This window comes from Aptenodytes patagonicus, chromosome 1, assembly GCF_965638725.1.
Source record: "Aptenodytes patagonicus chromosome 1, bAptPat1.pri.cur, whole genome shotgun sequence".
Lineage (NCBI taxonomy): Eukaryota > Metazoa > Chordata > Aves > Sphenisciformes > Spheniscidae > Aptenodytes > Aptenodytes patagonicus.
The window spans coordinates 143,396,792-143,424,291 of record NC_134949.1 but is presented as its reverse complement, the minus strand read 5'-3'; the positions used below and the strand labels follow the sequence as shown (position 1 = coordinate 143,424,291).

Here is a 27,500-nt window from a genome sequence, read left to right as displayed (position 1 = left end):
AAACAATAACAACTAACACAGCTAGGCATATTACATCTTGTCAAACTAATGGGGTGTGTCTTTAGGATATTACAAGTTCAACAATTAAAAATATCCACATAGAACAGACTTCTGCTAAATGTCTTGCCTCTTTTTGACCCAAACAGTTAGCCAGTATTTAGGATAATGCAGTTTGTTCACTTTAGGAGAAGCTGTTGATAGAACTGGTCTTTCTTGGAAGCAAAGCTGTTTATTTATTAAACACAAAATCTCAAACCCAGCATAAGATTGCATCTTTGATCACTGCTTTAGGCACCCTTTCAGCCCAGACTTTGTTGGAGAGCCTCCCTCTAGGCTTCTTCAAGAAGTAATCATATTCATAGGGCTCACTCATGTCTTATGCAGTATTTTCCTCCAGACAAAAAGAAAACATTGATGAAATAGGTAGAGTACCCCTCAGCCAACATGTCTTGCAAATATGTGTATTTTGGTTGGTGACCTGCTTGTTTGAGAAGCACCTGTATCATATCTATAGAGATTCTACATTCTATGGTTTAATGTCATTTAGACAACCTATAATTACTACCTAATTTACTATTAACTATAAGCAATGTGTGCGTGTGTCTCTCTACCATTGCTTCTGGAAATTCACTTTTGCAATTTGTGCTCTGGATGTACAAGACCCTCACTACATCCTTAATAGTCAACTTGAATAGCAGTACCGTGGAAACCCTTTAGTGGAAACCTGAACAAACTTGATTGTTTTCATCTTTTATTACTGACTGATTGAAAATCAATGTGTGGTTTTCACACCACAAATGTATCTACATATTTATGACGTATTCTAAGGTGCTGTCACTTTTTTTTGCCTGCAGGTGTGGAAAACAAGAAGTTACGGGTATAACTAGATGCCTAGTAACAGCAGACATGGGGGTAAAATTAAGGTTACACACACTGTGGTAGTGAAAGCTCTGCGCAGAGCAGTTTGTCGGCAGGCACTGGCCCGTTTGCCTAGCAGCAACCCAAAGGATGACTGGTAACTTCCCAAACTGGCCGCTGCTGCCCTCCACCCCCAGCGAGGGCCCACAGCCCGCCGGGCAGCGCCGCGGCCTGCCCAGAGCCCCGGCTTCCCGCTGCCTCTCCACACGGGCCCGGGCACCGCCTGCTGCCGCGGGCACCCCGCTTCCCCGGCCGGCCTGAGACTCGGCCTTCCCCAAAGCGCTGCGCAGAACGGGACGAGGCAGGATACCGCCCCGAATACTCCTCTTTGCGAGAACCTGCCACCTCTTCCCCGCGGGGCGAGGGAACGACCCCGGCCCGGGCGGCCCCGCGGCTCCCCGCCGCCGGACTACAGCTCCCAGCATGCCTTGCGGCCCCGTGGGGGGGGGGGGGGGGGGGCGCCAGCCCCACGCCGCCTCCATCTTGCGCGGTGGTGGCGCGGGCGGGCGCCCGCTCATGTTCCCCTTCAGAAACGCCGGTCCTTGCGTTCTTTAAGTAAAAACTGCGTCGCAGCGGCGCTCTCAGCGATGTGTTTTTCGAGCCGGCAGTAAGGCAGGCAGTTGAAATACTTCCTCGAGAAAGCCTTAGCCCTCATGATCTGGCGGGGTGCTCTTTGGCAGGGGCTGCTTGACGGCAGGAAGGGGTCTCCTCTCCCAGGCCGCTCTGTCTCCCTGAGGGTCTCCTCTCCACGGCCGCTCTGTTTCCCAGAGGAGCTGTAAAACTGCTTTTCTTTCCTGGAAGTGATGCAGTGTCCTGGGAATCTTCAAAATATGTGGTGGGTCAGCTCATCCCCTGGCTCAGCGATGTTGAAAAGCCCTGCTCCACTGGACGCTCCCAGCCCTCGCTCTTCTCCCATTCCTTGGCCTTTGGGACGTTGAACCCAAAGACACTGCGCCTGACAGAGCCCTGCTGCCTTTGATTTCTTTTTGCAACAGGCTTGCTGGATACAAGTGAGGATTTACATTGCAAGCTTTGCTAAATCTGATATATCTGTTTATGTGCTATACATGGCAGCTACAACTCATCACAGGCGTTGCACAGGCAGTATGTGTATGCGTGCACACAACCACCATTTTCCAAGGAGCCACTGCTCTTTTTTTTCAGTTTTGCACAGCCATTTGGCAGTCCTCTCTGTGGAGAACTCAGTAACCTTTGAAAAATCCGTGTCCTGCATTTAATCTCCTGGGACACCTAGGCATTGCCTGGGTAGCACTATCACTGGGACAGTTTTTCATAAATGTGCCTGCCTTTCTGCTCTTGGGGCTCCCTCTGGGTGGATCTTCATTAAGCGCAGCCCACGTCCAGGTTTTTAAAAATCCTGCTAGAGCAGCAGCTTTGGTGGGAGCTTTGGCAAGGCCAGGGATCTGCTGCCAAGGATCATCTACAGCAAGGTGGCTCAGGGAGATAAGGGCAGATGCACATGTGCACACAACCGAGTGTGGGAGCAGGGAGAGGGGAAGCAGAGCAACAACTGGACCTCAAATACTATGGCAGAGAGCTCTATATACCTGTTAGGAAACCTAAGTGAGAAGCAATTCGAGTCAAAAGGCTTGAGGAGTAGCTTGAGCGGGAGCCATGAAAGTGGGCTGCGGTGAACTAGGAGAGGCTGAGGCGAGACGAATGAGAAGCAGACTCTGCAAGTGGAGACCAGTGGGGAGGAAGGGAAAGGGAGAATCTAGGAGACAGCATGGAAATATGTAAGGCTATTTGTGCAAAAATGGTGGGAGGCTCCTCTTGTGTGAGTACTCTTAACACCAGGTTGGAGGCTGGGACACAAGCACAAGTTTATTGTTCTCCTTCCCCTGCTTTTTTTTTTTTTCCCCCATTTTTAAAGGCATGGTAGTCCCTTGGAAGCAGCTTTGTTCTGCAAGTGCCCAGCACCATTTCCCTTTTCATTTAAAAAAGGGAACTTCAGTAACACTTTCTGCAGTTGACATTGCATCCACACATTTTTGGAGCCTGTTTCTTAACCTAAGCAGCAGCGAGCTCTGAACAATTTCAGGAACACTTCCTTAATTTTCTCACACTTTCTCTTCCATCAGTTGGCTTCTCTCACTCCACCCTGTCTTAGCAGCAAGTTCGCAGGTTTTTCCCACCACCCCCACTATAAAAAATAAGTTGTTTTGAATCAAAATAAATGGAGTACTCGGTCCATCCTATCCCAGGGAGCAGTCATCCTCTCAGAATCTTGTTTTCTGGGCATCCCCTATCTCCTTTTCCCTTCAGAAACCTTCTGGTAATACACTAGCAGCTCCCCATTCTTTCCCATGGCATTCCTGCCAGTTTCCAGCTTTGCTATCAGTCTCGGAGACTGGAAGAAAGGAGGCTTTAAACTTCTCTTCCCATTAGCACCGGACTAGTGTATGCTCAGCTGCACAGTTGCCTTTCTGTTTAGCGTCATCGACCTCCTGAACAGCTTTCACAGAAAAGCAACTTCAGAAATGCTAAATAATCATAAATTAACTGGTCTTTCTACAAGGCTGGCTAAGCACAGGTCTTCTGGCTCTATCACGGTCTCGTGTAAATCAGAAATGCAGAACTGGCATCAAAACTGTAATGGCCTGAGGGAGCATCTAATAACATTGTGTGGGAAACTGCAGTATTCCCCTGACTGAACCCCAGTCCCTTCCAAGCATTGGTCAGCATAAAGTACACGGGCAAGAAAAATGCGAATTTTGATTATTTCCACTATTTGCATCCTGTTTGAGACTCGAAGAATTTGAACACTGGAAAGATAAATCAGAGTCTAAGTAATTGAGTTTCTAGTCCAACACCCCATTTATCTCTCGTTTGTTTTCTTGCAGGAAGGCTGAAAGAACAATAGAGAGGAAAACAAACCTTCAGGGAGGCTACAACGTATGAATGGCCATCTTGGGAGCGCACGGCGGTTCTTCGCTTAGTGGAGAACACAAGAAACAGGGTAACGAATGGGAACTGTGTGGCGACGCTTAGGGGAAGCAGTAACGGAGAGAAGGGCTGCGGTTGTCCTCGGGGTGCACTTACGCTCTCCAGCGCACCGCTCCGCAGGCGGGCACACGCCCAGCGCAGGCCCCTGCTCACGGGGCGGTGGGCTACCGCCAGCACGGGCAGAAAAGCCGGGTGACTTGCCAGGGCCGAGAGCTCCCGCCCCACCCAGCCCAGGCTCACCCTAGCCCAGGGCAGGCGGCGGCCCTCCCGCCCGGAGGGTCGCGTCCCCTCGCCACCGCCCCTCCCGCGGCCGCTTCCCAGCCACCCGTGCCACGCACCCCGCGTGACCGGCGGCGGGGCGGGCGCAGGAGGGCGGCCCGGCTCCGCAGCGGCCGCGGCCGGACGCCGCTCACCCGCGGAGGGCGGGGGGAGCCGGGCAGGGCGCCCCGACTCTCCCCTTCCCTCCCGCCCAGCCTCCGCCCGCGGAGCCGGGAGCCGCGAGGGGCGGGGCGGGGCCGGCCGCAGCGCCTCCCCCGCGGGAGGGGGCGGGGCTCCTGTCCTTTGCGCCATGATGAACAAATGACCTCGCGGGGAATGAAATTTAAGTTCCACCGGGGGGAGAGAGTTCTCTGCTTCGAGCCCGACCCCACCAAGGCCAAAGTGCTCTATGATGCCAAGGTGACCCGCCGCGCGCGACCCCGCCCGCCCTCTCTCTCCCCCCCCCCCCCCCCGACCCGCCGCGGGGCAGCGGCGAGGCGCGCCGGGCAGGAGGTAGCGCGGGGGGGCGGGGCCGGCGCGGAGCCCGGCCCGCCGCCGTGCTGCCGTTAACGCTGCCCGCTGGGCGTCGCGCGCGCCCCCGGTCGCTCCCCTTCCGGGCGCGCGGGCGGCGGAGGGGGAAGCGGCTGCGGGCCCGGGGGGAGTGGGGGGAGGCGGTTCTGCTAGCAGCGCTTGTTGCGGGAAACGGGCGCTGGCCCGGGGAGGGGGGAGCAGGAGAAGAGGCGGCGGGGCGGGGGCCGCCCGCCGTCACGGGGCTGGGAGACAAAGCGAGGCGGTGCCCATCCCCGCCGGGCCTCTCCTCCTCTCGTCCTTGTGCCGCCGTCGTCGCCCTCCGGGCGTCTCATCCCGGCCCGCCGGCGGGGCTTGGCTCTCTTCCCCCACACGCACCGGCCCCTCCGCCCGGGGATAGGGGGTGGGCGTAGCAGCTCTCTAGGAGCCTCTGGGCCTTCCCCCCCCGCGGGGCGGAGGCGTCCCGCTGCCTGGGTGACAAAGAGGCGGTGGAGCCCAGGCCGTCGGGACCTTGCTCTCGCGTCAGGTAGAGAGCGGTGCCGCCGAGGGGCTCTGGAAGTGTCGGATTCGGTTCCCGCCTTCCGTTCTCGGTTGAACACCTGCAAAGTAATTCTGAAATCTTATTTTCATCCCTGCGCTTTCGTAGAGTAGCTTGATTTATTCCCTGCTCTCCTACCCTTACTGCCTTCTCCCTTTTGGAAGGGTTTGAATGGCACCGATGGTACAGGAGAGTATACAGAAATACGGTAGCAAGCAGTGAGTGGTGCAGTAAGGTGGCTGTCTCACTTGGGCCTGGCCTTAAGAATAGTGATAGTAATTGTAGAGCTTTATGTAAATTTATTGGTTTGGGGTATCAGTGGGACACGAAATAATTCTTCTATCCTAAGTCATCTGTACCTGACCTGCAAGTAGAGTTCTGGTTTTTTGTTTTGTTACAGAGAGGGTTGAAAAGGGACGTATTGCAACTGGATTCCTGATCAAATTCATACTTTTTGCTGCAAGTTTGCTAGTTGTGTAGATCAGTGTTTTTTAAACATCTTTGATGAGGAACTCCACCTTTCTGTAATATTTTGGGCTGCTCTTTTGTTTGTACACGTATTCCTATGTTCTGACCACCCCAACAGCTTTAATTGCCAACCCTAGAGGTAACAGTGCAAAAAATAATAGTGCCTTTTCTTCTTTACTTTCAAATACCCCAAACTCCAGCATAACTGTCCTTGACTCCATCAATAGTTCTTAAATTCTGGACTCCCAAGTTAAAACACTATTGTAGCCTAGCTCTACTGGGTGCGTCTGGAGATGTATTTATCTATCAAGAGCCATTCAAGTGCAGGCAGAATGATTCCTTTGTTATTACTAGTCCTGATGCTGCTCTTAATGATCCAACTGAAATGTCTTTTGAGGTGCAGGCCCTTTCAGACTGGCCCATTTTACATGTGTGAAGGAGAGGAAGAAAACAAAGGCTCAGATATTCACAAAGCCTTTTAATGTTTTGCGGCTTCAGTGTTGCTCCAGAGAGCAGCGTTTCTGATGTTTATATATATAGAACTCTGTTGTCTCCTGCTTTGAGGGCATGAGGAGACAGCACACAGCAGAAAACGTTAGTAGCCCAGATGTATATTTGCATATCCGTGTTGTGATACTGCATTGGTTTGCATCTCCCTTTGTCTGTCTTGAACGTGTGGGACATTTGAGGACAGGACAAAGATGGGTAGCAGTCCCCAACTTTAAAAGCGCTCAACAAAAAGCTAGTTTTTCTGACCATTTAGTATAAACCATATCTTCTGCTCATACCAATATTCACTGGCAAAATTATAGGTATACTTCATTTCCATAAATAAACATTTCTTTTTTTTTCTTTGTGCATAAATACTTTGTGCTAAATACTGGAAAGCTCACTTTCTCTCAAGCTTTTTAATACATGCTATTCAATATTTGTTTCAGATTGTTGATATTGTTGTTGGAAAAGATGAGAAAGGCAGAAAGATTCCAGAATATCTGATCCATTTTAACGGTTGGAACAGAAGGTAAGAACCTGTATGCACGGTTTCAGTTCTTCCATTTCTTCCATTTCATTCTGCAAAGAACAGCACAGAATATCAAAGGACTGTGATGTTTGCATGAGTATTTTTGGTTTTGTGAATGCCTTTAATATACTTGGTCATGTTGACGCATTGCTCTGTATCCATAAATTTTAGTGGATCAGTTTGAGAGCCATGAGTTTAAACTTTATGGGATATCTGTCTTTGGCATATACTTGTGGTATATGCCACAAGTATCCTGTGGCATAAACCCATATCCTAGGTTTCCATTAATAAAAGGAGTTTATACTTTGTTAAATCTAGACCTGGATTGTTTGGTTATCAAGGCCAGTACATGAGTGCGGTCTCTGACTATGATCTATATAGCATGTGTTGGTGCTACAGACACTATCGCATGTTAAGTCAAGGTGTGAGAGATTTTAGATAGCAACACAAGAGTTGAAGCCATGTGAATACAAAAGGATGCAAACCTTGTGATACAGATGTTGCTTCTGAATGACGTGAAAAGAGTGCTTTTTAGATTTAATGTATATTAATTCATTAGTAATCATGAGTGGCATATATTCATAGCCATTAATAATTTTCTTTTGACCTATCCTTAGCTGGGATAGATGGGCAGCTGAAGATCATGTTCTTCGTGATACAGACGAAAACCGCAGATTACAGCGTAAATTGGCACGGAAGGCTGTGGCTCGCATGTAAGACATCCTTTTGGTCTCAAAATGAATGAGAGATTCATTTTCAGATTCAAACATACATCCAGGTGTCTACAAGTGAGCTTGGCCTCTAAGCTCACATTGTAGATGGTAGATATCTACTCAATACAGTCAGTGCATTCTAGAGAGCTACTCTTCTCATACTAAGGTAGATATCTACATATTGTTATTAAACAACACTCTAAATGACTAACACTTAATAACTATGTTATTCTTAACTATTGCTGCGAAATGCCTGTGTATTGGATCTACATCTTCCCAAAGAAATGTACTTGAAAAATAACTTAGGAGAACCTGAAGTATTTTTCAGCCAAAGGCAATAATCTAATATTGGTTGGCCATGGCTTGAGGATCTGCTTGAGAACACGAATATGAGGTAATGTACGGACGTTAAGGTATCCACTCTCAAATAAGCATTGTCCAAATTATTTCAACATTAATTAATGAAAATAACTTGACCATATGTTCCCTGTGCATTTGCATGTAATGTAATTAGCTAGGATAAATTAAATAATATTTGCCAAATTTCAGTGAACCATTTTATGTTCTGTAGGAGAAGAAAGGGAAGAAAGAAGAGACGTTGCAGGTTGCCTGGTGTTGACTCTGTATTAAAAAGCCTTCCTGCTGAAGAAAATGATGAGAGTAGCGAAAACTGTGAGCTTGTTTTCATTTTTCGATAACTGGCATGATGCCTTTAACTTTCTGAGCTAGGGGTACAGTGCATGCTGTAACTTGCTATTAGGATGACACGAGAGTATCACAGTCCTATTTGAAATATACGCAGGCAGTCATATGAAGAGTGAGCACTATGTTTCATGCTAAGCATCTATTAAGTTAAGATACCTCCTTCCTTCTTGTGTTCCAGAGGCTTTTCCATGTGTCAGTTCCAGTCAACTATTCTAATCAGTGATTTCAGAGCTTAATGCTGCTTTGTTTAGCATAGTATTACTAGGTGCAAGAAACCCTCAGTTTTCTTTGTTTGGTGTTGGGAAACAAGACACTTTCTCTGCTAGTGTCTCTACATATTTTAGAGGACAATAAGATTTTCTTTTCCCCCAGTCTACCTGGCACAAAGGTCTGTTTCTTGTCAGCTGACTGGCTGATTTCACTCTCAAGCCAGCTCTTTCATTGCATAGCATTTTTCTTTGTAGCTTGAAAACCAGCAGGAACGCTGGCTGGCACTTAACTGACGTTCTGGCAACTGTCACTGCGCAGATCCAGATCTTCTCATTGAATGGTTAATACGTTAATCCCCTGTTCAGAACTAAAGTCCAATAAAAACTGAAAAGATCTGTGAGCGTTCAGAAATGTAGGGAGCTTTTAAAAGTGAGTGTTTTTCAATTACAGAGGATGCAAGAATACTTCTTGTAAACTGCTTGTCTTACATATTTAAAAAGTTTATAGTGTGCTGTAAATAATACTTGTATGTTTAATTCAATTGGAATTATTCATCCTCATTAAATATAACAAGCTAGTTGGGGTTTTTTGTTTTTTTTTTTTTTTTTTGCATTGAGGCCTGAAATTGTTTGGTCTTAACCTCTGCAATGTAATAATGTGAGATAAATATGTGAAATCTCTTTTACACAGCTATAAGTAGTTCTTCTTCTGATGACAGTGATGAAGGAACAGATGAAGAAATAAAAAGTGAAGAAAGTGACATAGAAGAGAGGACAGAAATGGTATATTCATGAGCTCCTTAACTTAATAGAATTTAAACATCTGTATTTGAAACTGGAAAATTTGAAGTAGATGAAATATAGGCCACATCTGGTTATTTAGCTGGAATTAATAGCATAATTTTCTTACTCTTGATGCTTACTGTGGTTGAGTTTTTGAAAATTATAGATGTCATATTCTTGTAGAATTCTTTGATACTAATCTAAAAATACACATTGTTTCTTTTCCTCTCTTTCTACACGTAAGGCTTATGTGGAGAAAACATAGCAAACTAGATTATCCAGATTTGTGGGTGCTGTAAACTTACTAGTTTATGCAGGTTGGACAAATCCTAATAGCGGCAGGATCTTTCTGGCTTTTGTATTTTGCTGTGAAATGGTCATGTCTACTCTGGTCTTAAATTAAAATGTAGAAGACTGACTTCAAGAAAAAACATTTATTTTCTCTACATTATCGAAAAGAAAGTACAGCATAAGCGGTTGTTTTGAAGGTCTGTGGCATCTAACTACTACAGTGTGGGTGATCTGAAGTAGCAGAACCTAACAAATTTCTGTTCATTCTTTTGTGTTAAATACTTAAGCAAATACTAGATTTAAAAATAAAAAGTTTTAAAAAATGAATTTGCAGATGACTTGAAAGCAGTATCGTTAAATTGCTTACAGTAAGACTGCTATCTACTTAAATAATTACTATACTTTATATATTTTATTTTTGTATGAGAACTTGATTGTTATATTGTATCCTGACTACTGAAGTTCTTTTTCACTAGTATTCATAAGCACAACCAATATATTGTTTCTTGCACTGGTCTGTTGTAGAAAGAAGAACAAGACACTCACACAAAAAGGGACATGGAAGAAAGAGCAATAAGCATAGAAATTCCTGAAGTCTTGAAAAAGAAGCTTGAGGAAGACTGTTACTATATTAATAGAAGAAAACGGGTATGAAATAAAAGCTATGAAATGAGTGTGCACGGCAGGGTGGGGAGGGCATCAAAAGTAGTTCCTGTGTATAACAACTCCTGTTTTTTTGAACTTTATTGCAAAGGTGAGCTTAGACAGTATAAGGAAGAATAAAAGGAGTGTAAGGAGCAGACTTCTCTATAGCTAAAACAGTGAATTGTCATTGTATTTCAGAATGTAACATTTCAGCACCCAATTGTGTTTTAGAGTGCAGATTGGTTTTTTTAAAGCTGGAAATGTAGTAGGCTTGTTAACCTGACCGTGTTTTTGTTTCTGCAGATGTTTATAAAGGATTGATCAAAAATGCAGTTTAAGGGTTCAAATTAATCACTCCTGAAACAACTTCATGCAATAGAGACTTATTAAACTAGTCGGTACATTGCAAGCTTCTGTTTTAGCTTGGTATACTTACTAATTGTTTTTGTAAGACATTAATTTGTTGTTTCTTTTTCAGCTAGTGAAGCTTCCTTGTCAGACAAATATAATAACTATCCTGGAGTCATATGTGAAACATTTTGCTATTAATGCTGCTTTTTCAGCCAATGAAAGATCTCGGCACCATCAGATGACTCCACATGCTAATATGAATCTTCATTATGTGCCACCAGAGAAGAAGTAAGTAATCTTTAGTCCAGCGCTATTGTCACAAGAAGAATGACCTTGCATTCTGTGTTCTGTTTCAAGGCTGTTCACTTCTGTGAGCTTATACTGTGATGTATGTCTATTTATGGGGCTTAAAATATTTGACAGATACCTATAGTACAGTAACACTGACAATTTGTTTATCAGCGAGGGAGTCCCTATATCTGAAAAGTCATTATGCAAAAGCTTCAATATCTCCTTTTATCATGTAAATTCTTGTGAATATTGTGACCTGTTTTGGAAGAATGTGTTGCTATTGTCTATGTGAAGAATTTTTTGAGCACTGCGAGAGTATCTGATGTGAGAATTCCCTGCTGAAATAAAACTGAACAGGTTCAGATTTTATAAAGGATTAAAATTTTTATACAAACACTTAGAACTCCAAGTGCAGGTGACTTTTTTTTTTTTAAATTGACATACCATCTTAAATCCTAGAGTCAATAAGTATGGAAACGATGTGTGTAGTAACACCAATTCTGTTTATTAAAATTGATTGCGTCTTAGTCGCTGTTTTCTCAGCTGAGCTGTATATTCTTCTACCATGCTACAAATGCAGTGTGTTAATCTTGTGTGTTTGCAGTGTGGTTTGGTTTTGTTTGTTTTTTCTCTTATGTTAAAGATTCTCAATATTAGATGAGACTGCATCCTTATCTAAGTCTACACTGGGGTGAAGTCTCGTATTTTATCAAAGAGAAATCTTGACTTCTGTTACCACGTTCTATTTCAATGGTGCATAATTATGCTATTCCTTGCAATATTTTGGTCTATGTGAGTGTCTTGGTTTATATTGATGTCATTCATTATTTGACAGATTAATGATACTTTCCTTCTTTGTAATATAATCTCCCAAACAAGAAGTTAGATGAAACATCGGAAATATGAACAGAAGGTTGTACGCACATTATGATTTTAAAGGTGTATGTTTAAGTGACTTCCTCAATAAAGAAGGTGCTTTAATGAGGAAAATGTGTATAATTTCAGTGATCCATTAAGTAGGAGAGATTCAGCTGACAACTTTATTGTATTGCCTTTACTGCTCTAACACAGAAGGTATTTGACCTTCTCAGATGTGATAGGAGACCATCATGTGCAGAAATTCTGACCCAATTTATATATAGTGGGGTTTGTTTTTAAAAAAAAAAAGCAGTAAGTTTTAGCAGGTGGTATGGAATGGTAATACGAGGTATGGAATTTCTAACATGGGTCATTGTGGCAGAATCAAGTTACTGTTACCATACACATATGTGCACTTGAGACGCGAGAGATGAATACCTTCATAGAGGTGAGAGGTGTTGGAGGTGGGCTGGACTCAGTGTTCTTGGTTCTGCTTGTAACGGCACATCTGCTCACCACCTAGCACTGCGAGTCTTTTACACAAGCCCAAAACTGAAATTCCTAGTAGCCTCTAAACATAGTGCTTTGGTTACCAGGAGCAGGCCATTGGAAACTGATCTCCAATGCAAATGTATCTGGTTTTGTTGGTTCACTGGATATCTTTTAAGCACAGCCTTAACTGCATCTTGGTGGCTATAGATCATATTCTGCATATGCCTTTTAGACAGAGATTCAATCTATAGCGTACTTACTTTTTTCTGGCAGGTGCCTCTTTTTTGAGCCTAGTGAACTTAGTTTTTCATGTAAGCATTATTTTGCTTTTCTAACAACTTTATTTACTGTAAAGTAGATTTTATTAGTCCAGTAAATAGTAATACAACAGAACAATTGTATGATTTTGTTTGGCCTTATTAAGCAGACTTAAAATTTGTATTTATCTGAAGGTAACAACAGCAATCACTGTCTAAGTACGCTTTTAATCACTCATCATGACTTAGTGATGAAGTCAGCATACCGTAGTTAAGACATTAATGATCTGTATTAAAAGGGAATTTCCTACAACTACACTGAAAAATTTTGACATGCAGCTTTGAAATTTGTAATCCTTTTTTTTCCTCTAGTGTTGAGCTATGTAAAGAGATGGTGGATGGGCTGAGAATAACCTTTGACTTCACACTTCCATTAATTTTGCTCTATCCTTATGAACAAGCTCAATTTAAGAAGGTGACTTCATCAAAATTCTTTCTTCCCATCAAAGAAAACTCAACAAACACTAACAGGTAGGTTGGGTATACCGAGTCTAATACTGCGTATCTCCTGAGGAAAATGCAATAGAATGTGGTTAAGTCTTCAGAATAGGATGATTTCTCACAGACTTTGACTTAAAAATTGTTTTGATAAAATGTTGAACTTCTCTGTGAATTGCTTGCCTGAATTCAGAATTCAGGTTCTGAATGTCTATCTGGTTAACTTCAAAAGGGGTTTGTACTGACTGGCATAGAGTTATGCTGCAACTTTGTGGGGAAAAAAAATTTACATTGAAATGTAAATTTGTGTTCAGTAACTTTTAAATTTTAAAATAAATATACTTCTGGAAAATAGTATTTAAAAGAAAGCCTCATCACTTTGATAGTTATTGGGAGGAGACTGTCTAATCTGAGTAAGTATTTAACAAGATCTGTGAAACTGGAAGAATCTCTTTTGGGGGAAGAGCCCTGATATCTTCACTTGTGTAAAGCTGCCTTCATTGCCTAGAAATCAGGAGGAGCTTTCCCCAAGTCCTCCTCTGTTGAATCCGCCAACGCCTCAGTCAACCGACAGCCAGCCTACAACAGGGGAGCCAGCCACGCCAAAAAGACGAAAAGCTGAACCTGAAATACTGCAGTCGCTGAGACGTTCTACACGCCATAGCTCTAACTGTGACAGGTTGTCAGAAAGCAGTGCTTCCCCGCAACCTAAACGACGGCATCTCGAGACCCCAGCTTCTATGCCAAAGCTCTTCTTGCACCTGGAAAAAAGTAGGTTTTGCTCTTTAAATTGTTGCTCTAAACAAGATTTTAAGTCCTGTTCCTTTTTTAATGTCGTGTGGACTGTGAACTAAATGATTGAAGTGGGAATTCATTACTTTTTGTATCAATTATTTATCTCTGAGGCCTTATACCAATGGGAGAAATACAAAGCAATATTCTCAGTACTTTGGTATTGTATTTCTCAACAGAATTCAAGGAGCTGCTTTTCTGTGAGCCTACTTTAGGAGAGCATTTATTGAATTCCAGTGTTCAAGACTTTAAACATTTTAGCAGTAGGCCTTAGTGTTATGTTTAATGGCTTATAGTTCCGTAACACAGATAATAAAACTTTACTTCTGACGTCTTCTGTTTTGTTTTTCCTTCTCTTTTGAAGAAACCCCGGTCCATAGTGGATCATCTTCACCTATAACTTTGACTCCTAGCAAAGAGGGGAGTGCGGTTTTTACTGGTTTTGAAGGTAGAAGAAACAATGAATTGAACGAGGTAACAGATTTTTGTGCTACTATCCTAGATTCAATGATTAAAGGTTTCGTGGATCTCAGAGTAGGGCTATGTAAGAAAAGGGGTTTTTTGTATTACTTCATCTTTGATTTTGAAGTTCTGTATAGACTAAATTATTTATGGTGCTATAAAGATTTCATAACCAACATTTTCATGTTTTATGTTTAGGTTTTGTCCTGGAAATTGATGCCAGAGAATTACCCACCAAGTGATCAACCACCACCTCCCTCATATATCTATGGATCTCAACATTTGCTACGGATGTTTGGTAAACTGATGCAAAACTCTGTGCTCAATCAAAATTGCTTTATTTGTTTTCTTTTTCTTTTTTTTTTTTTTCTTTTTTTCAGTGACCGTATTTGTGTGATTTTCTGTTTGCTTTATCACATTTTGTTTTATTCTTGGAGAAATGTACATTTCCATCTATTGAAAACTCTTAGGCTGTTCATAAATTCGGTTATCTTTTACTGGCTCTGTAAGTCTTCATTTAACAAAAGTAAACAAGCGTTACTTCCAATACACTATCAAACATCACTAAACCAAGCAGCATTCACTTTCTCAGCATGTTTCTTTTTAGTAAGGCTTCGACAGATCACTGAGTAACTTCCAAAGAAAAGTGGAGGCTGCAGGGAGAAGAAATTTTTATATTATTATTTTCTGTATAGTAGATAAAAGTAATTAGAAGTTGCTTTTGCAAGAATGGGTGTAAACATTATTTCTTTTATTTACAGTAAAGCTACCAGAAATACTGGGGAAGATGTGCTTTCCTGACAAAAACCTAAAGGCTTTAGTAAAACACTTCGAAATGTTTCTGAGGTAATGTGACACAATGTACCACAGCAGCGTTTGCATTGTTACATAGATCTAAGTGTCCTGGAATGACGAAGGGTTTTTAAAATAGGATGTTCATTTTCTCTAACTACAAGAGTGTGATGAAATTAATATAAGATTTTAATAATAGCAATTTGAATAAAGATTAGTATAGGATTTTTGATTCTGTAATTCAAATTGAAGGGAACCTGAACTCCCTACTTAAATTTTTCATAAACACAGTGATAGAGAACTGAAGTGTAGAAGTTTGCTAGTATGTGTAGAATGACAAGTCTGACTTGGTTAAGAAGCATGTTTTATGAAGAAATACAAACTCTGCATTGTTATTTTTAAGAGCATAATCTGAGAGTGTTGATGTTGCATCGATATTAGGGGGAGAAACTTGTGGTTTAGGACATGGTTTTTAATTATGGTAGTTTTTTTAAAGAAAAGACTGTCCTAATAGAGCTTTAAACAGAAAGGTTTCTCTGTTATGCAATGTAGCAGCTTGTAGGGGTACTCAAACTCTTTCTGACCACGCTAGCTCCATGGCTGGAGTCAGTATGGTCATACCTGCACCATGATCAGCTTTGTTTGTCAGGTACTCCAGTTAATATCTCTGCATGACACTGTAGTGGTAGTTAGATATCTAGTGTGGCACTGTATTTTGCAGCATTGATACAGTGGAAAATAAATTTGCCAAGGAAAACTTAGAAGAGAGAGTGTTGTAAATGGTAAACATCTGGAACAAACGTGGAAGTCCTAACTTAATTTTGGTCAAAGACTCTTAAGTAGCCACATGCTGAAAAGTAACATAATGTGGCATTAGCATATCAAAAGTCCTGTTAGAGATCAGGGAGATGAAAACTTTAAAATGCTTTTACTTTAATTGTTTATTGAAAATAAAAGATGTCTCAAATGTTGAAGTTTCTACAATACAAAACTCTTCTCTTGAAGTATTTAATTTTTAAGTTTTTTTACTGATTCCTTTTTACATCTCTGTTTTGTCAGATCCTTGTTAGTATTCAAAATATCTTTAAGTTAAGCAGGATGGCATTAGTGCTTATCATTGGAAACCTATTTTTGCTTGGAGTGAATAGGGTGCTTAACTCACTGTGGGTCAAATCAGTTTTTGTCAGACTTCTGCCTGTTCAGATTCTTCTGTGTTGGTCAGAGCAGGTCTCTACTCTTTAGCATCTCAAATGCAGTTTCTTCATACCCATTCTATAGATGAGCTGTGGTGGGGTGGAATAGAAGGAAGGAGGAAACGTGTCCCTCAGCCCCCATACAAGTAGGGAGGTGATTAAACTGAAAGTTCTAGTGGTTGTACCCGTATGTGTCTTTTTTTTTTCCATCTGACCATCTTGTTGAAATGTGTAGTCGTCTATAAATAGAAATAATTAAAAAAAAAAAAAAATCAGAAGATGTTTCCACATCAGCATTTTTAGGTCAGATAGAACTGTGCTTTTGAAGCAAATCTCTCGGTAGTTCCTGCTTACCATGCTTTGTGTTGCGTTGCAGAGTGCTCTGAGTACACAAGCTGGATTCCTTTTGGAAAACACTTAACCAGAAGTGTGCTCCAGTACTAGGGGGCATTCAGTCCTCAAGACCAGACTACAGCTAAACCAAAATGAGCCCCCCAAGGCAAGCATAGTGTGGATATCTCATATCTGGTACAACAAAATATTCCAGGGCTGTGTGGTTTTTTCAAGTGCTTCCTAAGCCAGTTACATGTATGTTTTGCTGATGCTGTTCTCAAGGTTTCTTTTCTATGCTGAAATAATGGTTTCTGTGGTTTTGTCAGAACTGGTCAAATTGAGAGCCTTCCTGAAAAATCTTCCAAGTTAGTTACTGCTGTAGGAAGCATTTGATCTTAGGTAGCTTTGTCATAAATATTCTTCTTAAACTAGTTTCCTTACTGGATATGCTACTATTCAAATAGGTAACATAGAAACCAATGCAAATTATTAGTTGTTTTTTTTTTTTAACGTCTATTCATGGGGCTTTAGGATGTCTTTCATTTGGGTATTTCTTTCTTTGTCCCATATGTCATTGAAAGTGGTCAAACAATTACATTTTCTAGCAACTTGTTCAGACTTGATTTTTATCACAGAAATACTTCTGCATTATCTGTTTCTCATCACAAGAGAACTTGAGGCTGAGGTGACATCTTGTACTAGTTCTTCAATTTTCATGTTCTGTCTTTTACTTTTTGGGAATGAAAGGATTAATGGATGTTTATTAAAAATATTTTCTATCAGTTCTGTTCTGGCTTACCTTTTGAAAGGTAAGAACTGTCCTACATAGTCTGTATGCATTAGATGATAGCAGCCAGTTTACTTAAGATTGCCTAATTTCTTTTAGTGAATTGCTCTTGAGTGACAAGCTGAATACTCTCCTTTTCTTTATTTTTCTAATAGTAGGCAAGGGATTGAAGCTGTCCGCATCAATAAAACTATTTCTGAATCTTCTTTGAGTTCTAGGTCGAGTAGTCCAAGCATAAGTAGTTTATGTGTTTTTAAATAAAACTTTGATGTAGTACACAACTGATTTAGTTCTGGCATAGTTATTTAATTTTGAATTATGATTTTATGGCTAAAATTTACAGTTTCATTTAACATTTGTACTATTAATTTCACGTGGGCTGAGAAACTGAGACTTATTTAATATAACACTTTGTCTGGAAGCTTGTTTTATTGAGCTTACTCAGTACTTGATAGATGCATTGAATTCACTTTGAGATATGCTACATGGGTAATATTTTCCAGTCATGCCCTCAGATTGCTGCTAGACAAGATTGATCTTGGTTTCCCAGACAACATATATTTTTAAGGGCTGTATGAAATACATCTTTGAGGTTCATATTAAGTAGAAGCTGTACCCTTTGTGCTTAGTGCAGCTTTCTACAAGCATGCATAATGAAAATTTCTTCATGGAGAACATGAAAGTTGATTTCTCAATTACAGAATTTGCAGAAGTAAAGAAAATTAGTTTCTCAAGTTAAGTACAAAACTCTTAGTCTTCACTTCAAACTACTTAGGTCTGAAATAATTCATAATACTTGCAGAAGAATAACAGTCTGAAACAGACTTTAGTGACAAACTTGCCAGTTGGTTTCACTGAATTTCACTTACAGTTTGAGTTTAGTCTTCAGGAGCAAGCAGTGGAAGCTAACACAGTAACTGGTGCCTACTGACTGGTAATCTTACTAGCAAAGGACCCCTGATTAAATCTTCCTGCCTGTTTGTAGTTTTTGAGATAGAGCAAGTATTGCCTTTTAACCAATTCCATTATTTGAGCTGTATTTTTAATAAAATGCTGTATGTGCTGTATTATACGACTTCTCTGTATTGTGAGGTGCCTAGCATGCCTCCAGATGCTGCTGAAGTGATGAGAAATGATAGGCAAGAAGGTGCCAGTTTTTGTTTTGCTGTTTCCATTGATTTGAACACAGCCTTGACTTGTAAAACTGTTTTGGGATCAGAGTGGTAACTTCTCAGGACTGTTGACCAATAGGAGATACTTAAAAGTTAGGAAAATAGAACATGTCTGTTTTTAGAATAGCAAGACCCATCTTCACTGAGGTAATTTCAGTCAATGTTGTTTGCATTTTGGGAAAAAAAGCAAAACAAAATGGTACAGCACTTCAGAAGGCCATAGGTATTTTGATTTTCATGAAATACAGAAGAATAAGTGATGAAATATTTCTAAAATAATGCTTCTAAAAATTCTAATACACTTTTCCAGATGAGGCCAATATGTAGTATTTCAGATTGCGTTGTGGTTTAACCCCAGCCAGCAGCTGAGGATCACACAGCCGCTCACTCACTCCCCCCGCCCCAGTGGGATGGAGGAGAGAATTGGAAGAATAAAAGTGAGAAAACTCGTGGGTTGAGATAAAGACAGTTTATTTCAATTATTAAAATAGTAGTAATAATAATAGAATATACGAAGGAAGTGATGCACAATGCAATTGCTCACCCCCGCCAACCGATGCCCAGCCAGTCCCTGAGCAGCACCCCCTGGCCAGCTTTCCCCCAGTTTATATACTGAGCATGACGTCACATGGTATGGAATGTCCCTTTGGCCAGTTTGGGTCAGCTGTCCTGGCTGTGCCCCCTCCCAGCTTCTCGCTGGCAGGGCATGAGAAGCTGAGAAGTCCTTGACTAGTGTAAGCACTGCTCAACAACAACTAAACCATTGGTGTGTTACCAATATTATTCTCATCCTAAATCCAAAACCCAGCACTGTACCAGCTACTAGGAAGAAAATTAGCTCTATCCCAGCTGAAATTGGGACATGATGGAAAACTACATTCTTAATGGTCAAAGACTTTGGTTTTGTTAAAAACCTACTGGTATTTCAAACTCAGTATATCCTATAAGTTGTCTGTTTCATTTTAGATCTCATTTTTTTTCTGATGTTTTACAACCTGCTTGTATCGATTGTGCCACTCTGTTCCATGGGTAGAAAACCATATTTTAATACAGAAAACCGGTATTTTAATACTGTTGAGTATTTTATGAGAAGGAAGCCAAATCAGAATTTGACCAAATTAGAGGGTTGTGGTAACAAAATGTGTATACAGAAAGATGACAAGTTGTTTGAAGTAACCTTAAGAAATAGATCTCTGGTTTTGATAGCACAGCATTTTCTGAGTGTAATAATTTTATTATATGTAATTGCAGTGGTGAATTATGACCACTAGTCTGTGCTAATGTGCAGTTAATGAGGTTATTAGTGGCTTTCTGAGAATGAAAAAATGAAACATTGCACATGGTGAATGGAATAGAAAACATCTCTAGGTGAAGTTGCTTGTGACAGAGTTCCTGCTGACTGTGACTTTAAGTTGCAAGATGGCAACTGATTAAAAATCACTTTTTGAAAGATCACAAAGAATACAATTCTACTACTGTTTCTTACATTGATTAGGGCTTTTCTATTTGCCTCTCAGTTTTGGGATTAACTGGTTACTTGACAAAAAGTACCTGTGCAGCATAGCAATTGTGACATACTAGAAAACCTTATGGAATTGGAGCCTAAATGTGAGAAAATCAAGGTTCTGAGTGTAAATGGACAGGTGTGGGTTTAGAGGCACAAACAGGTAAAGGAACTTTAAAAAAAGTTTTGAAACACTTTGAAATGAAGGCATTCTGCTTGCACAGTGAATGTGTATGCCTTATTTTAGGGCGCTACTACCATTATATTTGGCGTTTGCTGTATTCGCTGAATGGGTGGAAAAGTAACTGCCATTTTGGGTCCTCTCAAACTTTTAGCACCTTTATGTTGAACGCTTTTTAGTCAGTGAGTACCTGGTATTGTACAGGTTCTTATTTTTAGTAGGCTTTTGTTGTCTGGTTGGTCTGCAGAATCTACTCGTGTGTGCTTATTGTTCTTGACTAAGGCTTGATTGCTTTGCCAAAAATACTTCCTGAAACTGCACCATGTGGATTGCTTGTCTTCCTTCTGCTTACCAAATCATCAGGTGCCGGGGTATTTGAATGAGCATATTCCTAATCATAATAGCAGAGGTTTGGGTCATGCATCTAAAGTGAGAGGTGGCCCAAAATATTTTAAGCGTGTTATGGTAGCTTTTTTAGAAGGCAGCTCTAGGAATTGATTCTGGGATCTGTGCTGGCTTTGCCAAAAGTGGGTCTTCATCCTCAAGACCAGCCAAGGACTCCTGCATTGAGCTCTTGTAAGACTGTTTTCCCAAAAGTTCTACTAGAAGTTACCGCTTTTAATTTTCACTCACTCGGCCTGATTTCCGGAAATGTTATTTTGGCAGCTTGGCATCTTCAGAGTTCTCTGCACTTGCCCTTTAAAGGCCAAGGAAGATGATCTTGGTTTCTCTATGTGGATGAGTAATGAGTCCAGTCAACAAAACAAGCCTGTTTGTTCCTTTGGCATGGTTCTTGAGACACTGGATATCAGAATAAACATCTGAAGCTTTCCACTTCACTTGTTCTGTTGGCTGCATTGGGGTTATGATGAACTTTGTGTTGGCGAGCTTTTGCCCTGAACAGCCTTCCAGATGGAGACATGCCTGTTAGTTGGAGAGGGAAGGTGGGGGGGGGCAGATGGTGTCGTATGCTTTTGTGTGAAACTAAGCCTTTTTAGCTTTCAAATCCTGCATTTGAGTAGTAGTCTCGGAGAGGAGATAGCTTCTTAATCTGCAAATGACATTTCTTTTGATGAGGTGACTCCCAGAGTTAGGACCCATCATGCTCTTTAAGCAAATTCCTTTAGATAGATCATTACAGTTGCCTTTCAAACAGCATCTAGCCCAGGCCACTGATCTCATCAAAGCATCTGCTTACATTCTAGAACTCTGTAGTGAAAGTGTGTAACTTGTCACCTTCCTGGAAACTCTTCCTTTTAAGTCTGTATTCTTATACCTTTATGGCTAAGGTTGTCCTTCTTAAAATTATTAAGGTTTTCCTTCGTAATTTTCACACTTTTCAGGATGTCCCTGAGTTTATTGATGTGATGGTAGCTGATGTTTAGAAGAATGTTGTTCTTCATGCAGAGACTGTTCAGGCAATAGGTTGTGTTGATGCTGCCAAGACAAGGACGATTTTGCTACCAGATGATGCTTTTAAAGCTCATATTAATTCAGTGACTCTGAGAAATGTTCCTGACATATATATGTCAAGTGGCCTTTTAATGTGGATAACGACAGTTCTATGCCTCTTTTTGGTAGATCTGCCTGCGTAACTCTCAGCCAGATGGTAGTATATTTCTGAGGCTATGGCTTGGAGTCAGCTGAGGTAAGCTTGCTTACAGACTGCCACACTTGAAGATCAGAACATAGGAATTCTTCAAGCTAGGTTGCCCATGTGTCTGTTTCCCTTGTCTCCATCCCCTCTAGTCCTTTCTGAAGTGTTGCTCTTCTAGGAACCTGTGGTAGAGAGGGAAATAGCTGCATTGTGCCATGTTACCTCTATGTTCTGAGCACGTGTGTAAAGCATAAGTATTCTTTTTGTGGATTCTCATGATGAGAAAAAAGTGTGCAGTCTTACATCAGGATGTTTGTGTGGACTGTGCATCTCAAAACTCGGTTACTCATAAGCAGTTTCACTGTGTAGGTGTACGCATATGAACTTGGTAAAAAGTATAAAAATTAAAAAGGCAATAATGCAGGAGGTGACTGAATTTATCAGATTTGTAAGTGAAAAGTAATGAATTTCTGAATAGCTAAATAGCAATGTGCTTTCTGATTTATAGCTGAACATTGGCTCTGCTTGCTACGTACAGCTCCCTCTGTTTTTAAATCTTGGCTCGTGACTTGCAGGTGCCAGTGTAATTGATCTTTGTGCTATTTCTGCTTTTCCAAGAGCAAAGCATTAGTGAAATATCCAGTAGCTAAGAGTCTTATGAGACTCCTAATATTTCTGTGCCAGCTTTCTGCACTGTGATGTAGTTTCAATAGAAAGCAGCTTCAGAAGGGCCACTGCTCTTTGTATACAGATACACAAGGGATGGGGACAGAGGCTGACCTTGTGTTCTTTTGCCTGTTTCCTCCTGCTTCTCTGCAGAAAGTAACTTGTATTTGCTAGCTCTGGGGTATTTTGCTTTTCACAACTGTTACATTAAGAACAGAGATGTACATTTGACTGCATGCATTCTGCCTGCTTTTTTTTTTTTTTTTGAGTTGTAGCTGTGCCACAAGCATCTCAGCTAAAATTTCTCATCTTTACTAGCTGTCACTTTAGCTTGCACCAAACTGGCATTTACGACTGATGATCTTAAGCAAAAGTCAGGAAATTTGTAAGAGAAAATGAATGTGTTTTCCATTACTTGCCCTTAAAATTCTTGAAACTGTGAGCTACCCAATGTCCTCCGAAGGTTCCTTCGTTTTATTGATGTTCTTTTAAAACATACTCCCTCGTATGATCTAGCACTTGGTACTGTGTTCTACAGAAAGTTATCCAATGACACTAAGAATCTGATTGGCCCTTGTAGTTTGTTTATCTCTTGAAGTCATTAACATGTGTTAATGAAGAATTATTAATCAAATTCCATTTGTGGCTCATCTTAATCTTGTGCAATCTAAGCATGTTAAAAGTTAGACTCAAGTCTGTTAAGTTTTAGGCCTTATCACACTCACTTCATACCAACCCCGCATATCCCAGAAGGTGATTTGTAACTAACTACAGTCAGAGGTCATAGCAGTTGATGACTCAGGTATTTTATTAGCTTCTAAGTTGCTATAATTTCAGTACTCTTTTGTAGTGGTTTCCTCGAGTAAGGTGTGTGTGTAGTGCAAATGAGTGACATGTTTCAGTGAAGGTTAGGAGGATCTGATTGTGTGAATTCTTTTTGTGTTATACACGTGTTATAAAGCATTTTATAAAGTATTAGAGCAATTTATGGCCTGGTAAGCCTAGAAAAGTAGGTGGTGAATGGTTTTAATGACGAGGGCTAGTAAATCACTAAGTAGTGTGGTTCAAACAGTGTATTAATAAATATTGGTGGTTTTAATCTAGATTTGTCCGATTTTTTTTTTTTAGTTCAAGAAAATAAAACTTTTTTTTTGTTCATTCTTTTGCCAAAGTTTAAGTAATTTGGATTCACTGCTTAGTAGTTCGTTGCATTGACTGTGAATGTCTTTTGTTCTTTTGGGGGAAAATATTTCACTGCTGTTTTTATTTTATTTAAATGCCTTTATTTCTTTGAATAGGAAATTGGTATAATGCAACTGTAACATGCTGTAATATTAAAAACAATTTTTTGATTTAGCAAAATAGTTTTCATAGGAGTTTTTTTCTAAATTATATCTCAACCTTAATTATATAATCCTTTTTGCTTTGTGCTCTTTAATGAAATTGGAAGCTGCTGTTGGACCCAATGAGAAACCAGCAGAGTATGAATACTTATAAGTAAAAAGTATGCTAAAGTATTTAATGCACTTAGGATTGCGTGAGTGAAGACGATGTGGAACTTTAAATTTACTTAGCTCTTACACATTTATTATGATAGCTTATGTGGTGTCAGTCTGTGGCAGAGCCAGTTGGATCCTTGCTTTAAATACAAGAGAGATCTTTCTCCCTTTTGGCAGTACCGGCCCAGCTGAATATTGCCAGAAATTATGTGCTTGATTAGACACTGTTACGGGTCATGTAATGGATCCTTTTCTGCTCAATTCCTTAGGTAATGTTTAAAAACAAAAACAAGCTGCCGTTTGATCTTCTGGAAGTGTATTGGTTGTCCAGCCAGTTCAATTGCATGTCTTAAACCTGAAACATGTTACATCAGAAATGACCCTAGGTCCCTCTATACTGTTAATTACAGAATTCCTGTGAAATAAACAAGTACGGAGGAAGTTGACAAAGTGCCTTCTAAATAAATGGTGACACACTGAAGGATTGATTTCTTCTAAAAAAGCTTGTATTTCTCACTGCTTTTCCTAGAATTAATGGGATGTAACCAGTTAGTTATTCCTCTAGTTTAGCACTTGTTTGATGCCCATGTTACATACAAGGATTGTGTGTGTGTGTTTGTGAAAACTCAACCTTTGTTCACTTATCTGCATTTTTGTGCTGTAACCTTTCTGTATGAGCTCTCAGCAATTAAAACATTCCTGATTAAATTTAGATTGCCTTATATAGAGACTCTTGTCAGTATTCTTTGATGCTTTGGCTTTCTGAAGATCAAAGGACATGCCTAGTTCAGGCAGTGTAGCTGTAAGTGAGGTTGGAGAAACTTTATGGTTTAATTGCATTCACCTGTACATTTTTTTTTTTTTAATTTGGACTTTCTATGTCCAGAGTATTGGTTATGCAAAACTGGTGTTTTTAGCTTCCAATAGTGAAATCATTTCCCTAGCCATTGGTTCTTGAGAGAAAGCAGATTCTGCAAATGCCATTGTTTCTTGTTGTTTCCATTGCTTCCTACTCTAACTCAAAACCTGTAGCTAACATTTTGCCATGTTTATTGATGCTGATCTTTACTATCCAGGTATTTTTGAAGGTCTGTGAGGTTTGGTGGTTTTTTTCTGAAGAACAGTTTGTTCGTGTACTTCAGGGTTTAAGAACAGTCTTGCCCTTTTGCCCCCATTGGTATACCTGGTATCTTTGTATACCAAGGAAAGAGCAGAGAGCGTATAGTCATTTTAGCTATTTGTTACTGGTGTTAGTAGCAGCACTGTTTATTTTCATTTTCACTCCTAAACCAAAGAAAGAGTTGTATGTTAGCAGAGCAGGAAGACATGATAAAATATTGGGTGCTTGGCTGTTTGAATAATATTTGAAGACCAGCTTGCAGAAATCTGAAATTAGGGAACTGGATTTGCAAAGGATGTGCATTTGTCTGAGAGCCATATTTAAATCAGATACTCATGAGGGGTGGAGACCCTAAATGCACAGACACATGAGAGAAGACAACATAGCTTTACTTACCTTAAAGGATACACTTTGACTTAATGGTTACTGGCCATTTGTATAAGATACTCACATAGCGATAACTGAAAATCCTGGTTTTGACATAGATAAAGATAGTATGCTGAGCAGGTGACTGGCAGAAGTTGCAGAAAGATCCCTTCACTTTTTTTCTGCTGTGATAGTTCTTTGCATTCTTTTCTGAGTGTAGCTTCAACTTTTGGATTTTTTTTTTAATTGAGCTTGAGCAAATTTTTTTAATGCTATTTGGATTTGAGAATGATAGGGGAAGGCTGTTTCTCACTATGTAAAACTTGTAAAAATAGGGCAAGCCTTTTGTATGCCAAATTTTAAAGTGTGGTAATTCTTAATTCCCAGGCTGTAGTTTTGCTGAGCTTAAAAATTAATTTGAAAATAGCTTTTTCTCTTAAATGTTTCATATTCTGTTCTTTTTTTGGTGTGCTTTCTTCTCAGGTTTTTAGCAGAATACCATGATGATTTCTTCCCAGAATCTGCTTATGTAGCTGCATGTGAAGCCTACTACAGTACTAAAAATCCTCGGGCAATGTACTGAAGCTATTAATAAAGATTAAGTCCTACTATATGTAGCCCATGACAATGCTGTTTTGCCACGTGGCTACAAGATGAAGATGAAAAAGGGATTAAAACAACTTCTGGAGTTGAAGAAATAGGGAAATATCTTCTGTGATGGTTGGATTACTTAGGAATGGAGAACTTCGTTTCAGAGGTGTGTATAGACGGCGTTGTGAGTTGCTTAGAGGATTGAATATAACTCTGACTCCAGATGAATGGAGAAGCCTTGTTCAGACTTCTAATGCATAGGACTGCATAGGACTATTAAAGAGGAGAGGAGGCAAAAGCAGATGCATTAGCAACAGGACATTTTCATGAAGATAGATCATCATGCTGTGTTTCATTTTAGCTCAACCTCTCCAGCCTGAGAAATAAGACTTGACTACACAGTTACATGAAAAGAATGCATAACTGGTATCTTATGGATTTTTTTCCTCACAAATTGCACTTCATTTTGTGGAACTGTCATGATAGAAAAGATTACTTAATGTAAAGGTGTTTTTGCTGGTTGGCTAGCATGACATGTGCCTCAAGAATGACTTTGTTGCTTGAATGAAAGATGTGTTGCTTACTTTGCATTTTGCAAAGGTGTATATAGCTCTTTTCATGGTAAGGCTGCCAGAGTTCCAAGGAGAGCATACGTTGCCAGTGATTCAACATTTGCCTGGCAAAAAATGATTTCCAGAGCCATTATGAAAGAACAGATTTTCTACAAGTAAGCAGAGAAGTCAATAAAGTGGTGGCAGTTTAACTGGCAAACGCTTCTTTTCTTAATAAAGTTCACAGTGGCTGCTGTGTAAATGTGTGATTTTGACTGTCTAAAATGTCTTGTTTGTGCTTGATTAGTATTTTAGAGATTAAGTGTGCTTATCGTGAGAGGTGGGAGCATTGACAACACAGAGAAGCCCTTTCTGTATCATTGGGTTTTCTTCTACAGACTTGAAGGATGTCTCTTTAGACAGTTTTAGCTCTGGAACTAAGAATTCAGTGACAACTGAGTTCCTAGAAATCTGACAACACATTCAGTAGAAATTAATTGAAAAATAATTCTTGTTGTGATTGTCATCAAAACCTTGTCCATGACTTAGAACTCTGGCCTTCAGAATCCTCGGCTATGTCAAGATAGACACAGATTTTAAAGGCACTGGGAGAAAATAGGACTCAAGGCTCATGGACTACTGCATTAATCACTCTGTAATCCTTCCTAGTTCAGAGAACTTCCATTAGAACACTTACCTGTAATGCAAAACTCAACACACGCCTCCCAGATTTGCAGAAACTAGTAGTTAGGAGGAATCATCTTTCAAATGGAAATGGCAAGCTTAGTCTAAGAGGCCAAACGAAATCTGAAATCTACTGTTGATGTTCATTGTCACTCACTTCTCAGAGGGTACTGGTGTGTTAAAGCTTTTGAACTGAAAAGATAAGGATTACCTTGGTTTTAGCAATTTAGGTTCTGCCTTTTAGAAAAACTTCTATAAAGAGTCTGTTAAACTTCATGGCTGTTAAACGAATGTTTGGCATGGATGCATGCAAATTTGGTGATCGTTATTTCTAATGAGTACCATTTAGTAGTACTACTCTTTTTTAATGCATTTCTGTTGTACCAAAAAAACATTTGTAAGCTTTAGTCCTTCTCAAA

At 40.4% G+C, this 27,500-nt stretch overlaps 1 protein-coding gene across 5 annotated transcripts; it reads left to right on the top strand.

Moving 5' to 3' along the window:
• The first annotated feature begins 4,407 nt into the window (after positions 1 to 4,407).
• On the top strand, positions 4,408 to 26,669 carry MSL3 (MSL complex subunit 3). 5 transcript variants are annotated; one of them, XM_076357617.1, is made up of 13 exons: positions 4,408 to 4,563; positions 6,616 to 6,698; positions 7,316 to 7,411; positions 7,983 to 8,083; positions 9,017 to 9,108; positions 9,925 to 10,047; positions 10,523 to 10,683; positions 12,666 to 12,824; positions 13,300 to 13,562; positions 13,948 to 14,057; positions 14,244 to 14,343; positions 14,807 to 14,891; positions 25,739 to 26,669. In XM_076357617.1, the coding sequence occupies exons 1-13, from the start codon at positions 4,465 to 4,467 to the stop codon at positions 25,836 to 25,838; spliced, it is 1,572 nt and encodes a 523-aa protein (XP_076213732.1). In that variant the 5' UTR covers positions 4,408 to 4,464; the 3' UTR covers positions 25,839 to 26,669. The 5 variants fall into 5 exon arrangements, with proteins under 5 accessions (XP_076213732.1, XP_076213741.1, XP_076213749.1 ...); XM_076357626.1 differs by lacking the exon at positions 25,739 to 26,669 and adding an exon at positions 24,039 to 24,068; XM_076357634.1 differs by lacking the exons at positions 4,408 to 4,563; positions 6,616 to 6,698 and adding an exon at positions 7,694 to 7,805 and having other exon boundaries at positions 7,332 to 7,411.
• The last annotated feature ends 831 nt before the right edge of the window (positions 26,670 to 27,500 follow it).